General features: G+C 40.8%; 1 protein-coding gene across 3 annotated transcripts in view; it reads left to right on the forward strand.

Moving 5' to 3' along the window:
* Positions 1-15,903, forward strand: part of ENPP3 (ectonucleotide pyrophosphatase/phosphodiesterase 3) — an 80,675-nt gene that overhangs the window by 52,399 nt on the left and 12,373 nt on the right. For 2 of the 3 annotated variants that reach the window (XR_003095754.1, XM_025212451.1), the window contains exons 17-21: positions 4,673-4,760; positions 5,695-5,867; positions 5,965-6,010; positions 8,335-8,489; positions 15,510-15,648. Coding sequence is in view for 2 of the 3 variants with exons in the window: in XM_025212451.1 (XP_025068236.1) it covers positions 4,673-4,760; positions 5,695-5,867; positions 5,965-6,010; positions 8,335-8,489; positions 15,510-15,648 (601 nt within the window). In the remaining variant the exon portion in view is untranslated. The remainder of the gene's footprint in view (positions 1-4,672; positions 4,761-5,694; positions 5,868-5,964; positions 6,011-8,334; positions 8,490-15,509; positions 15,649-15,903) is intronic. The other variant, XM_025212452.1, reaches the window with a different exon arrangement.

Below are 15,903 nucleotides of genomic sequence, written 5' to 3' on the forward strand. Positions count from 1 at the left end.
AGCCCAGTGTGGGCACAACAAGTCCCAGAGAGAGGGGCAATTTTATTAGGGAGCCCAGCGTGGGCACAGTGAGCCCCAAAGAGGGGGCGGCACTATTAAGAAGCCCAAGGCAGGCACAACGAGCCCGAGAGGGGCAATATGTGAGGAGCCCAGGAGGGGCAAGACGAGCCCGGTAACAGGCTAGCACTGCAGAAAAACCAAGAGAAGGGCAGGGTGCTGTGGTGGACCCCAGAAAAGGGGTTAGCAGCACGGTGTGCCCAAGAGAAGGACAGGGTGCTGTGGTGGTCCCCAGGAAAAGGGGATAGCAGTGCAGCGTCCCAGAAAAGGGGAAGCAGCACGGTGGGCCTGAAAGACCAGAGGCTCGATATAGAGTCCAAAAGCGGGCAAGGGTCCCTGAGTGGGACAACACTTTTAGAGGAGGCCCCAGAGAAGAGAGGCAGCACTAGAAAAGGCCCCAGAGAAGTGGGCAGCATTTTAGGAAGCCCAAGGTGGGCACGGCGAGCCCCGAAGAGGGGAGTGCCTTATGAGAGAAGGCCCCAGAGAAGGGGCAGTGTATGTGTAGCAAGACACACCAACGTCTATCACATCAGCGAGGCTTGGGGCGTGGTATTAGGGGTGGTAGGAGCCACGCATAGCCCATAAGGCTAGGGTGCCTGGGGAGCACCCATCATACCAGGAGACCCCCAGGGGGTCTGGGAACACACGGGGACAGAGGTCCCAGCTATCCGTGCCCAGGGAGTCGTAAGGCAGCCTCCCAACATATACTAAATAGCAAAGATGTGGCGGGCAAGAATCGAGGGTGCCCTTGGGCCGAATTGGCACGGAGAGAGGGCCTTAAGGAGATCACGACCCTCCTATAGGACCCTGCCGTGGCACCCCTTCATAGATTAGGTTAACTTTTTCAGTCAAGTTAGTGCACCTCCTGAGTTGAATTAACTTAGATCAGGCCATTTAAACCCTGTGAATGCCTGCACAAGTAGACATTTAGATCAACTTAACCCTGGTTAGGACAATCTAAATGTAGTACTTGTTCATACCCATTGTGTTTCAGTTTGTTTATTACAATTTTTTACACGGTCATTCAGAATATAAGCCTGAGAATTTGTGCCTAGGATAAAACGTTCAAATGGGCCTCAAGCATACCATGCAAAGTTCTGCAATTGTGAACCACATTTAAGTACACAATGGGCATGTCTACACATGCTGATTTAAGGTGCATTAGCCATTTTTATGGCACATTAAGAGCACCGGTCACATGTGCACACCCTGAATGCACCCTAAAAATGGCAATTTTAGGCTATTTGTGCCTAAATTTCATACCTGCAAAAGCAGGTATCAACTTTAGGTAAAGCACCTTAACACACGAGTAGATGTGCTAAAGCACATTAATGCTATGTATATCGACTGACTTGGACCTAACTGTAGTCCCAAATTGGTCCACAAACTGTGTTAATGTGCCTTAGAGTGTGCACATGTAGACACTTACCTAAATCACCTTAATGTGCATTAGGTAAATGCACATTAAATTTAGGCGCAGATAAAAACATGTGTAGATACGCCCAATACCATAGTTTTGTCTTGGTGTCCACCATAAGTCAAAGATCCACCTGAGCCAACCAGCTCCTTGGGCTAGCATGGTAAAGACACAAGTTCTGTAATCAGTGTCACAAAAGGCAATGAAGTGGTTAGCTTTGTGTCCAGCCACCTGTCTCTCAGAAACCTAAATGCCCAGGTACCTGTTTCCAGCTGGATGGGTGGAGATCACCATCAGTACATATTGGGGGTAGAGCATGAATTTGTGTCTCTGGAGAGATAGCAAAAGGCTTTAGGCTCTTGACTGCCAGTCTCTGACACCTGAAAGCTGTTAAGAGTCAGATAAATTGTAGTACCTAAACTAAGTGCAACATAGTGATATAAAGCATATTTAAGTCACCCAATCTTCTGATTAGACCAATGAGAGGAGAACCTCCATAGGTTTAGAGGTTCAAATAAGTATCCAAAGATATGGAGATACCTACTTAAAAGTTATCTTTTCCTCTTTGATAGGATAGGGTAGATAAGATTTGAGAATAGTCTTCACTGTAACTTTGTGGAATTTTGCATCTGGATCTGGTTTTGGAGGTCTGGCACAATAAAAATATTTGAAAGTTAACCAAATATTTTTAAGAGTATATTTTTCAGTAACCTCACATAGGCCACTTCCAGTCCTAAGTTTAGACACTAGAAGAATTTCATATGAAATGTCCTCATAGAAAACATTAATCATAGTTACTGGTCTGATGATGCACGCTGAGTAAAAGCAATTTGATTCTTTATAAGACATCAAAATACTTTCCTTTAGTAGCATCCTGTTTTTTTTGTATTACAGCAGTTCTGTTCAGACCTCATTAAGATTTTCTTTTGTAGTAGTTCAAAATCTATTTCCTGTCAGAAGAACATAGAAAATGCCATATTAGTTCAGTGGTTCATCCAGTCACATCTATTGTAGTAATCAGTTCTGGTGACTTTAGAGAAGGATTATTAAAGGCTCTTATACATTTAACTTCTTCAGTGATAAAGGCTGTGGGCTCAAATTCCTGACCATAGTTGTTAGTTATCTCTAAAAATTTTAATATTTGTTAGTTTAAATGCAGATGATTATTTTATTCATATAGATGCTAATGTCATGTATGGACCATTTTCATTTGTTTGCCTCCATCATATGTTGCTGCAGTTCCATAGATTAATTGCAATACATGCTGAGTATATAAGGTATTTCATATATTTTAAATGTGGTGCCTTTAGATTTAAATCAATGCCCTCCTGTTTTGGTGTCATGAAAAAAGATAGCAGTGACTGGCCTTAACTATTCTTTGTTGGTGCTGCACTTCAAAGCCCATTCCATATAATGGATGAGTCCATAAGACTCACCCCTTGTTCATTTGCATTGCCTCAATTTACAAACATGTTTTCATAGGCTGTTCAAATCCTACAGTTTGCCCAATTAACTATGAGACACATACATACTCATACTTAATAGGGTTGTCAAGCTGGTCAATTGACCAGTCAAATATTGTCAAGTGACTGGTCAATTGACTGCATTTTTTTAATCGGTCAAAGAATAGCGATTTTACAAAAAACCACATTTCTCAGTGGAAAAATTGTGCTTTGAGTGTGTTTTTATTTGGACCTATTGGCAATTTTTTTACAATTTTTGACCCTTCAATTGACCAAACTTTATTTGACTGGTCAAGTACTCAACCCTAATATTTAGTGAACAACTTGGGTACCCAGAAGAGATACTTGGATGAAAGCTCTGACAGCATCTAATATGGAATCCTGAATCCACTTGACATCAGATTCTAACCAGCACATGGACAGGAGCCCACCGCTGCACAGGGCTTATGGTTCTAAAGCTGATGTAGTCATACAAGGGGAATTTTTCAGACACTCAAGATTTCAGTTTGTAAGTGACTCGGGGTATGTCAACAATATGGCTGCAGTGTGTCCTGGCCTTGATGCCCCTGAGCATGCCTTACCACCTGTTCCTACTTGCATGCTCTGAACCCAGAAATATGCCAGTGAAACTGCCTAGAGGTTGTCCCTAGTGGCTTTTTTCAGTCACGTCAGAGACTGAGGTCCTCAAACAGCTACTGAAGGAAGCCATCAAAGCTCAAACAGCTACTGAAGGAAGCCATCAAACAGCTTCCTTCAGTTTTGGGTGCACAAGTGGCAACGTGCCAAGAAAGACCTGGAGCATTAGCCACAGCTGATGTTGAGTGAGGCTCGGCATTTCTTCCTTCCCCCCCCTCCGTACCCGTTAAAGTCTGTACTTTGGATCCTGGAACAGAGGCAGGAGTTCTCAGACCTTGGCCATCATTGCACCTAACAGAACAGGGGCAGGATATCACTGCAAGAGGAGTCATCGCTGCTGAGAGCTAGGTTAACCTTTCCCTAGAACCGCAACCTTCGTAGGATTCAAAGGCATGAATTCCTCGTCAATTGCAGGGCTAGGAAGGGTTAACTTGGCTCCTGGCAGTGATACTTGACACCTCATCTAGCAGCATGCAGCCACTCAACTTCATGCTCTGCTCCCTGCATCCATTCCAATGCCTCCACACAGGGCAGCTGCCTGTGCCACTTGTTTGGCCACAGTTTTGCCACTCCTAGTCTACATGTATCTTAAGCCATTTGTGGAAATGGGACATAAGGCCCTAAGTCACTTAGGCATTTATTAAATTGTTACCCATGCATGAAAAGCTGTGTCTAGACACTTGACTCCCTGTTGGCTTTAAAAATGGCTCAAGGAATATAATATGCTTCTACAGCTGTTTAAGTGGCAGTAACATTCCATATATAAGCTATTGCAAGAGAAATAAAAAGTCCTGAATTCAAGACCTGGCAAGTAAAACAATTTCTTAAGGAGCTGATATGGGAATGTTAAAGAAACATAAAATCAGTTTCTTTGTATAGTTAAGTAGTCTTAATAGAGATTTTATGCACAATTATCTTTTTTGTATGATACACAATAGGCTATTTTCTGCTCTTAGCACATCAAAACAAGCACTTGACTTGATTTGCCCTTCCTGAGGACAGAACTGGGCCTAGTATTCTCAGTTCTCTTAAAATTCTGCTCGTATTGTTTTGTAATCCAGATTCACTTAGATAACAGCTTTTTATTATTATTCTCTAGGCCATTTTCTTAGCATATGGTCCAAGTTTTAAGGAGAAAACTGAAGTGGAGCCTTTTGAAAACATAGAAGTTTACAATCTAATGTGTGGTGAGTATAGGTAGTCAGTGACATATTAGTAGGTTCTCAAAGGCAAAATGCTGTAGGCTGAAGGAGAGATTACAAAAAACATTGGTGAGGTACTTAAAGCCAGTTGCTCTGAACCAAACACCTCATCTTGCCTACTGAAATCCTCTTACATTCCATGTTCCTTTATGATATTCTCTCATTAACTGCCAGCAATTAACCTCTTTATTAAGATAATTTCTGTTTTCAGAGTTCACTTAAAATCATGGGGAAGTGAAGCACTCCTAATGAATATGTATGGTGCTTACATGAGTGCCTGCTGGAGTCATCTTAGAATGGGAGCCTTGCAGACAATTAGAAATTCTGCCTTCATCAGAAATATAGGTGTACCTCTGCAAGCCAAAAACTCATAAGAAGATGGCGATGGACTAGGCTAGAAATTAAAAACAAATCCCACTGGAAATCTGTTTAAAAAAAAAAAAAAATGCAGTGATGCACAGCCAGCCATATAGTAATGCTTATCTTAAAAGTTTAGTGCCCATGTTATACAACAAAACTATCAAGGAACTTCCACAGCTGTCTGAATTGTAAACTCACCTGCCTGGCTGGGAAGCAACTGACCAATTAATACCTGTGTCTCAGTGTGTTCATTGGTCAAGTTGTTTGCTTGGCGGATAAAATTCACGAAGAAGAGTATTCAGTGTATAATAAAGAGGCAGCCCTTCATTTTAACTGAAATGTTTATTTTTCCTGGATTTTGTTTAATCAAACTTTTGATTTTTCAATAATCAGATACATTTGCATTTGAGGGACAGGTAATTGAGATATTATTCACTATTTAAAAGAATTGCTCTAAAAGAGGACCTGTTGGCCAACTGACATTTTCTTGTGGAAGAAAACAAAGTGTTTTTTTTTGTTTTCCTAAAATTTTGAATTTTGTTGTAACCTTTTTCAACAGATCTGCTGCATATTAAACCCGCACCAAACAATGGAACACATGGCACCTTAAACCATCTTTTGAAGATACCTTTTTTCAATCCATCACTTCCACAAGAAGTGTCATCACCTTCTTCATGTCCCTTTACCAGTGCGGTTTCTTTATATAATTTAGGGTGCACATTTCCCTCAGAGGTAAGCAATAGTTTCGGAGATTTCTTTACCAGTCTTGCCATTTTTTTTAAAAGGCACAAATTCATCTTGAATAATTCTTTAATATTTTATTTTACAGGGATTGGAATTGATAAATCAAAGATTAAATCTCAGCACAGAAGAAAGTAAGTTGAAGGAAATAAAAGCAACAGGGCTGATCTAAACCTGTGTCTTTTCTTTTTACTTTATATTGATTTCAGTGGTACTATTTACAGACTAGAATCCTTTAGGTGAGTTAAGATTAGAACCTACTATAAGTATTGACTTTTTTTTCTTCTTTTCCTGCCTGTTAAGTAGATTGGCTGTCAGACTCCATTAGTAAGAGTTTTTCTTACTCAACTATATAACTGCTATGAAAATCAATTGAAAAATGAGGCACAATGATTATTTTGGGCAGTCTTTTATTGGACCATCTGTATACAGTATTTGGAAGGGTTATAGATGAACTTTTGGGTACCACAGTACCTTCCTCCAATCTCATGGCACTTATAACAGGAAGTCTTTGGGAAGACAGTAATGCATGAACACTCACTATGATGCCCAGGGGTGGAGCATAAGAGAACAAGTTCCTCACACAACCTTTCTCCCTAGTATAGCTACACAGGAGCTGCAGATGTGGGGCAGCCATCTGACTCATGGAAAGACACCCGTTCATTCAAAAGGGCTTTTGATCAGGCCTTAGGTCCTGTAGGACAATAGGCCGTAACTGCTGTTCCCAGTCCTACGGCTATATTTTACCATTATCTATGTATTCACACGACTCCCATAGATGTGTGCTTTTGTGGGTGTGCTCTACTATCTGCTTTTGTGAATCTTTTTGGCAGTTCATTTATATAATACTTCATCTACGGCAGGGATGGGCAATTATTTCAGCTGGAGGGCCACTTAATGAGTTTTGGTGAGCTGTTGAGGGCTGCAAGGGTAGCTTGGCACCTTGACAGGTGTCCCACCCCCTGGCTGCCATCTTGGGGCCAGAATTCCTACCCCTAACCTCTGACCTTTCCTACCAGAAGTCCCTCCCCTTGTCCTGGAAGTACTCCTTTTGGGGGGCGGGGGTTTGCTATCTCGAAACCGGAAAAAAAATACTAAAAAAATCAAACATCGACTATAACGTATTTTAATTTAATTAAAAAAAAAAAAAGTCCTGATTTATGTGTTTGTATAGTGTATCTAGAGGAGATTGCATAATAGCTTAAAATACGGTCTTACTCTTGTATCTTTTGTGTGGTGGGGCTGAGGAGGTAGGAGTGTGTATGCAGGGGCTGTGGGAATGTGTTTGGTTGTATGATGAGGTGTGTGGGTAAGGTCAGTGGGGAACGGGTGTAGGGGTGTGTGGGTGCAGGATATGTGGTTGGGGTGGGGGGGTGTAAGAGGGTGTGGGTGTGATTGGGGTGGGGGTTATGGGAGTGTGTGTGGGGGCTGTGAGTGTGCACGTATGGGGGGTCCTTAGAGTCTCTGGAGTGTGTGTTAATCCCTGGAGCTGCATGTGGTGGCAGCAAGTGGAGGAGCCCTGCCCAGCCCCATAGCCTGCAGCTCTCAGCGTGCCCACCCCAGTCCCTGGCCACAGGTGGCAGCAGCGTGTGGGACCAGAATCACCTGGCCCAATAGCGCTTCCGCCCAAGTCCCCTGCTGCATGTGGTGGCAGCACACGGGGCCAGCCTGGCTCCACAGTACGCAGCGCCCACGCTCCCACCCAAGTCCTTGGCTGCACATGGTAGCTGCGTGCAAGACCAGCCCCACCTGATCCCATAGTGCACAGCTCCTGTGCTTCTGCAGTGTGTGGGACCAGACCAGCCCACCCCATCATGCATGGCTTCCTGCACTCCCACCACCTTTCCCCCACTGGGAGTCCCTGGCCCTGGCCCGGTGGGGCCCTGACCTGCATTTCCAGGCTTTCAGGCAGGGAGGCTGAGAACATCCTCAGGGCCGCCAGGCAAAAACTCTGCCAGGCAGAGGTTTCTTGTCTCTAGTGCTCCTTGGCTTGGGGCTGGGGTGGGAGCTGGTTGTTTATCAACCAGAGCTGCATCGCATGCATGGAGGTCCTGGCTTGCAGAGGGGCAGCCCTGGGCCAGGGCTTAAGGAGGGGCACCGTGGCCTGGATGGAATTGCCTGGTGGGCTGGACCATAGGCTATATTTTCCCTGCCCCTGATCTAAAGCCTTCATCTCATTTCACCAGCACCAATTATAGCAGTTTAAAATTACTATGAGAGGAAGATCAGGCCTCTGATTTTTTTGTGATATATTGTCCATGTATTAATCAAAACATGAACACTGTTGTTCAGCAATTTTAAATATCCAAAAGGAATTTTGATATTAAATGTAGTGCACATATTAAGTTTTCATGTATGTTACATTCTGTATTTATTTCCCCCTTGAATATGCTTTTCTGTCAAAAAAAAAACATGTTTTCACAAATACAAAAGACTATAATTATTGTTTAAATTGTAGTGAAGAAGGCGGAGATGCATCATTTGCCCTATGGGAGACCCCGTGTTTTACAGAAGCAAAACAACTACTGCCTCCTTTACCATCATGGGTACGTGAGTGGATACAGTCACACCATCTGGATGCCACTGTGGAGTGCATACACTATCAATAAAACTGTAGGTTACCAAATATACTTATCATACATAACTGAATGATATGTTGTACTGAAAACATAGTTCATTCATTAGGGTTGTTGCTTATGAACAAGAGGGATGTTGTGGTTCTTTCAGGCATATTTTTTTTTTCTTGAATTTTAATGTGTTTTTTTTTTTTTTTCCTTATTGAAAGAAGCCAGATTTAATTTACTCAGTCTGATATTGGGAAGGTAAGTTTTATAATTTCCTCACAGGAAAATAACTCTTGCTTAGTTTTTGTTTGTTTTTGTGGGGTGAACATGGATTTAAGCCACAGATTTTCAATGCTTCTTCAACTTGTGTTTAATTCAATGCCTAATTGTCCAAGTCTAGCTTCTTTTGAAAACCAACTTGCAAAATAGTCAAAACTAAGCAAACTTGAAATACCTTAAAAATGGGAAAATGACCACCTCAGCACAGCAGTTAAGTTGGTTCAGCTTAGCCTATACATATAAAATGGCTAACCTGTTTTACAGAGGAACAGAGTGGGGATAGAATATAAATAATGGGAGGGAATTGTAAGTGAGGAAATACATGAAACTGAAAACACATTGACTTTCTTTCTTGACCATCTATTGTGCTCTAAATTGTCTGTTAGTTCCTGAGAAAAAAAAAAATCAGGCTATAATTTCCAAGAATGGCTGCTTGTAAACTCTCTTAAGCATATCTTTATCTATCTTTGTTAACAAAGTTTTCCAAATATATACAAACCTGCTAGACAGTTTGTTCTAATGCAGTTTCTGTGTATTCCAAAGCTGCATGAATTGTAAATATTATAATTGGGGATAGGTGACCCTTGCTGAGTTCAAAGATTTGTGAATTTCTTGAACAAATTGGGGCATAGGGTTGAGTTCTAAACTTTTTTTTCTATAGAATATAATCTTTTCTTTATTCCCAATGAAAAAATGTTAAAATAGATCTTGTTTTAACTAAAGGGATATCTCTATTTTTTACATAATATAATGTAATGTGGTAATGGAAGGTCTTCTAACTTATGCATGTGGTATATAGACTTTTTGAGAATTTTCACCTCATCTTCTCTGTTAATTTTTTTTCACAGACTCTCTTAAAACAATACCTAATCCAATAATGTTAGCATTTGCATACAACTTTCAAAAACTGGGTGACCTCAAAATGGTGAAACTGATAGTGGGAGCAGTGGCCAGTTAGGAGATTGGGGGCCTCACAACCCCTTAACCTCTTGTGGGTCACATGTGGCTTGCAGGCCACCAGTTGGACAGCCTTGGACTGTATAACCAAAATAACAGTAATATGGATTATACCTATTATCAATGTGATGTGAAATAATACAGTAATTGATTGACTCTAAACCTGTTAGGGACAATAACATAGGGTGAAGTTACAAACTTAGTGGAGGTAAAGTTTTACTAATACATAATACCCAGAAGAAATAACAGTTTCTAAGATAAGAAAAGCAGGACAAAGGTCTCATTAGTTCTACCAGTAGCTGAACAACCAGCAGCCAGGAAACTCTGTACGCAGTCCCATTCACAGGAAGCTTTGTGCATGCATGGGTCCACACATAGAGATCATTACACTGTGCATCTTCAGCTACTGCTAAGCATGAGAACAGGGCCTAGTGATTTTCAGTGCCTCTAGTTTGTGATTCTTGTTCACAAAGTGAAATAGGCAGGCTCAAGCAGCACCACAGATTGAAGCAAGCTACGGATTTGCTGGTTGCATCTCAAATCTCTTGGGATTTTCCTAAATAAGGGTATTCCTTTTTCAAATTAACTCACAGTTCCCCCAACATCCCACAATGCTCTGTACCTCTCCTACAATACCCCCCTTGTAGGGTGGGCCAGCTAGCCCAAGCTGCCTGCTCCAGCCAAGTAGGCAGGCATGCTCCAGCACCCCCTGGTTTCTGATCTGTGCCACTGCAGGCATGTGGCTCCATTTCTGAAATCAAAAGTGAATGTCTGTCTGTTTGCTTGCTTATTGATTCAATCTACACAGCTTAGACTAACTATGAAGACTGAATCAATTCAGCCTCAGGCTTTTTGACTGTCTGTACTTAGCCTAGAAGTCTGGCTAATTGAGATCAGTATAAAGGAGCCAGTGTAGGTACAAGACCCTGATCGCATAAGCTGCATGTAATTTTCCTTGTGTATGATGAGTGGTGTTATGAATCAACTATTCTTTTTGATTGGATATAATTACAGACATTACACTAGTGACAGCAGCCCAAGTTTCTGTTACATTTTTTTTCTGATTTGGAGGCAAAAATTAAGATTCAAATTAGTGGTAGCTGGGATAAATTTCCGAGGTTACACATTGATCTTCTGAAGGAGAAGGAAATGGTTGCAACAGACTGCCTCAGGACACTTAGAAAAAAATAAGGTTCTTTTTTAGCTTGTATTAATAAGCATGTACAGGGTGGCATGCTAATTCTACGTCTTTTGTGCATAGAATTTCAAAGTTCTTTATACTGTTTCACTGGTTGTACATTCACTTTCTGGATGCACTATAGTTTTATTTGATTTTGTGAATGTACTGTATTCTATCTGTGCATGAATTTGGAATATGTGGGTGCATCTACATGTGTAATTAATGTGCACCAATAAACTGGTGCACATCATGCCAGAGTTTATTGCTCTCCAGCGCCATGTTTGAACGCACACCCGGGACTGCAGCACATTGAGCTGGATTGGAGCACTGGCCTGGAGGGTGAGCCAGACAGCCTGGGGCTGCTTCAGCTTGGCTCAATGTGCTCAGGAGGGGCTGGCTGGGACACAAGGATGCTTCAGGTGGGGCTAGTTGGCAGGCAGCCCCTGCACTGAAGCACCCTCGTGCCCCAGCTAGCCCTAGTCACTGTCTACATGTATGTTGCTGCTGAGTTTAAAAAAAAAAAAAAAAAAAATTCATAGAATAGTACTTGTGTTTACAAGTACTAACCTGCAGCAGAGTTAATTAGTTTACTCCATCCTAATAGCTCTGCACATGTAGACACTGAGATGTTTACTGTGGCACAATAAACATTGCATGTAGATGTGCCCTGTTTGTAGTTAAAGAAAATTGTATGGAAGGATTTTTTAAGCTTAGCTTAAAAATATTGCAAAGTAGATTAGCTTTTGTAACTAGCACCATACCATAATAAGATAAATACAGCATTGAGATCTGATGTTCTCTTATGATTTATGGAAGTAAAGATTTTAGTTCATTGGGTTTATGGAAGGGGTTTGTGTGTGTATGTATGGTTTTAGTATTTTTCCTGTTTGTACTTCTCAAAAAAGCCTCCTGGAAGTGGCTGAAAGTTGACCTGAAAGACCACAATAGTTGCTGTTGAATACTATAGTTAAAGTCTGCCATGAAATGCAAATAAATTATGTATCTTGACACATTAATTACTAGCTAGCCACAAAAAAATCTCATTATATGCACCAGAAAGAATTGCAAAATCTCATCCTCAGAGGAATTTTTACAGTTGTTGTAAGTGGCTTCTTCACATGTCATCAAGATTCCCCATATAACCTGAGACAGAAGAAGCAAGAGTAGATACAGCTATGGAAATCATCTTTGAGTTTGACCTGCTGAAACATTAAAATTTTGGACAATGCAGGTGTTGAAGGAGGATTTCTTAGAGAAGCTATAGGTAGGCTATCAATTAAAGACCCAGCTCTTGACACTGACAATATGCCTAGAAATCAGCTATTTTTGGGAAAAGCCATTGAGTAGCTTATGACATTGTAGTTCTTGTGGTTTTTGAATTTTTCTGATTTATCTTGCATTGGTGATTTCAGAGATAAGTGCTATCACTGAAGCAAAGAATAAAGCTAAAATGTCCATGGTGATCTATCAGCAACTTCTGATACTGTTATTCATGAGGGTCTGTTGACTTGCTTGCAGACTTTAGCAGGAGTAATCAAGAATTACCTTTGCACTAGTTCCTTTCTTATTGTTTTGAAAGAAACAAAAGTTTGTTGTGGCTACTTTTTTCTCCAACTGGAGTTTTCTACTGCAAGGTCTAATAAGAATCTATATTATCATTCATCCTGTTCAACCTGGCTCTGATGTTACTGGCAGACCTAGTGAAAAAACACAAGCTATGATGTACTCAGTGGGCTGATGACAACTTGCTCAACATCTGTATCCTCCTGGATTGGCTGGAACAGTAGAATTAATAATGCATTCTCTATATAAACTGGAGGCTTGATTTACAACTAACTGAACTGAGTTTAAGTTGAAGAAGAGTGAAGTAATACTGGTGGGTTGGGAGAAGGTGCCAGAAGAGTTATTGGAACTTCTTTTTAGGGAATACAAAAGCCATTTTTAACCCAGGTGTATACATCAGCTGTGATATTACCCTATTTACTCATATACCACATGTACCTTTCTCCCAGAGGACAGCTCCCCAAAATTGGGATGTGTGTCTTAAGCGGGAAAGCTGATTTTCTTCCAGGAATATAAAAAACCTGCTTTGATTAATATTCCCCCAGGCATCTATTTAGGCTCTAAGGGTGTCAGTTGATTGAGGGAGTCTTTGTTCTTCCCTCCACAGCTATTAAGAATCATCTTTCCTTTTTAAAGGTCTTGATGTTCCACTAATCAAGCTAACCTTTCTTCAGGTAATTTTGCTGTCTGCTAGCTGCTCTTGATCTCTCTTCTCTTATTTTATAGCCCTAGAAACTCTTTTTCAGCTCTTTTCCAAATCATAGATCCACTCATGGAGACTAGTCTTCAATAGCAGCTAGGGTTTCAGCTTGTGGTTAAGCAGGAGAGGGACCTGAAGATTAGGTTATTCCCCTGCTATATGTAACCATAACTCTGTAAAAAAATATTTCTTTCTTCATTCTGCCTTCCCAAAAACAATATGCATGCATGTGGTAGTCAAGAAAATACAGTAAATCCTGGTCTATTCCTGGGTGCTAAGGTAGAAGCAGTAACTAAAGAGCACTTTTTCATCTGTGCTTCATGAGAAAAAAGCAGTGTTCCTTCATAAAGGGTTCTTGTCACATTTATGATTTTTGTCACCTGTTTAGATTCCTGTTATAAGCTCTATGTATAGTTACACTAAGAGACCATTCAGAACCAAGGTACTGCTGGATGCCTCAGCCTTCTTGTTAAGCTGTTTTAAAGATTATATCTTTATTCCATGAATGGAGAGGTGGTTAGCTAGGTTAGTCTGATGTCAGGCAGGTGGAAGGGCAAGGTGGCACTTTAGGGATTAACTGATTCAGAGTGGCCTAGACAACAGCTTAGATCATCAAATGGCAGATGTAAGACAAAATAGGCTGTTGCCTACAAAAGCGCATACTTCTTTGAACCAGTTAGTTTCCAAGGTGCCACTTTGCCCTACATTCTGCCCTTGTTCCAGAATCTGCCTTGCTTCCAGTAAGTTTCCAGATGGAACTAGATTGTGTAGATGTTCATCTACATAGGCTTGAATGGCTTGGAGCTGGTTTCTTGAGAGTTCGCTTCTGTCCCCATGATGTATTATACTGGTTAGCAGAAGCTGTCATGCTGGAACTTGTTGTCTGGAGAGTCCTGCAGTGGGGGTTCTTCACTGATGTCGTCAACTTTGGAACACACTTTCTCTGTCGATTCTATCAGATTTCCTAACATTGTGTATATGTACTGAAATACCCCTATTTTTTCTGCTACATTTTGGGGAAGGTGCAGGTGGAGAGCTGTAAGGGCTCAGATTTAAATTATTACCCTCACTGTGTCCCTGGGCTTGCATTTAGATCAAGTGACCTTTCAATCTTGTTGAGCTCCATTTACCATAGCTGACTACCACTACCATACACGGGACCAGTGGGACATATGGAACCAGCAGTTCAAACTAATGGAACTTAACAGAGGGCTGGGGATAGCTGTTTATCTGGGAGAGGCAATATTATATTTTAATTTAAAGCCCTTAGATCACAGGATAGGCATCTACAGACACTTTCATAAATCTCAATAAAGACAGAAAAAATGGAGCAAAAACACAACCCTGACTCCCTTCAATTCACTTTAACAAATCAAAAGGGACATTATACATCTATCTAATCTAATCTAATCATGGTTTATAAAGTTCAGAAGACTTACAAAATAAAGCAAACCCCAAACCCTCTTGATATATTAAACATAAAAGAAGAGATCTGATTAACTGTGATGGATGAATGATTATATTTTCTTACATCAAGTACAGTAATGTCTTAATAAAAAGGAAACTTAATAACACAAATGAAGAAATGACGCTATCACTTATGATAGGAAAGCTACAGCAGAGCATAGAAAACAGCATGCTGGTGATGCTGTTTGTGCAGCCCTACCAGTTATAAATATGGATGTTAGAGTCAGCTAATTCATAAGAAATGTTGTGAACCAGATTGTAAACTGTTGTAAATTAACATATCTCCATTGAAATTTATGGAATTATGCCAATTTATACCAGTTGAGAATCTAGCCCTTATAGTATTATTGTTAGCATTGCTTAATTTTCATCCTCTTCTAAGCATATTCTGCCTCACAGTAGGAAATTAAATAAAATGTATCCTTCCAAAAATAACTTCCTTTTCAGGGCAATGAACAAGTAAAATTTCATCTTTTTAGAGTAATGTACAATATGGTCCTTAAGTACTACAATTTTATACGGTGTTTAGGTTTTTCTTTAACTTTGGACATGTCTACTTTGCAGTATCCTGCTCTGAGTATTCCCTGCCCACCTGCTCCTGCACTTATGCTTCAAGCCTGGAAATATACTGGTGTGGCTTCTTTTGGGGCTTACCCCATTACTTGCTCTCAAGCAACCAAAGATCGATGTCTTGAGAATGGTCACAAAGGGGCTCTCAGAGTATCTGAACACAGAGGAAAAGGACCAAGTTAAAGCTCTCTATAGAAAACATGAGTTTCCATTACTTACATTGACTTGATTCATTTAAAAAATGGGAAATGATTCAATGGAAGCCATTCTAGGAAGTCAGAGCCCATATAGGGTATTGGGTTAACCACAAGTGTGGGTGTAATGCTTTTTTTTCCCTTTTTCTTTCCTTTTAGCAGGGAGACATTTCTTCTCTTCCTCCCACTGGCCCCGACCGTCTGCGGGCTGATGTTAGAATCCCTGCTGCTCAGAGCCAAAATTGCTCCAGCTACCAGCCTGACCTGAATATCACCCACGGTTTCCTTTATCCTCCCAGTTAGTATCATTCTTTTTATAGCTAGAGCTTAGAAAATCTTAATCAGCTGGATGTGGGTTTGTGTTTAAACATATACACAACACCAAAACAACCTGTTTGGAATAAGCATGTTGTTCAGGAAAAGGTTTCCAGTGGTTGTGCATTGACTAAAAGAAGTACAACTACTACTTGTACCCAAATATTTTCAGTTCAGAACTTTTAGGTTTATGTTAAAATGGGACAGCAGCATGTGATGAAAACTGACCAGAATAAGG

The sequence above is a fragment of the Alligator sinensis genome, unplaced genomic scaffold (assembly GCF_000455745.1).
Source record: "Alligator sinensis unplaced genomic scaffold, ASM45574v1 scaffold824_1, whole genome shotgun sequence".
Lineage (NCBI taxonomy): Eukaryota > Metazoa > Chordata > Crocodylia > Alligatoridae > Alligator > Alligator sinensis.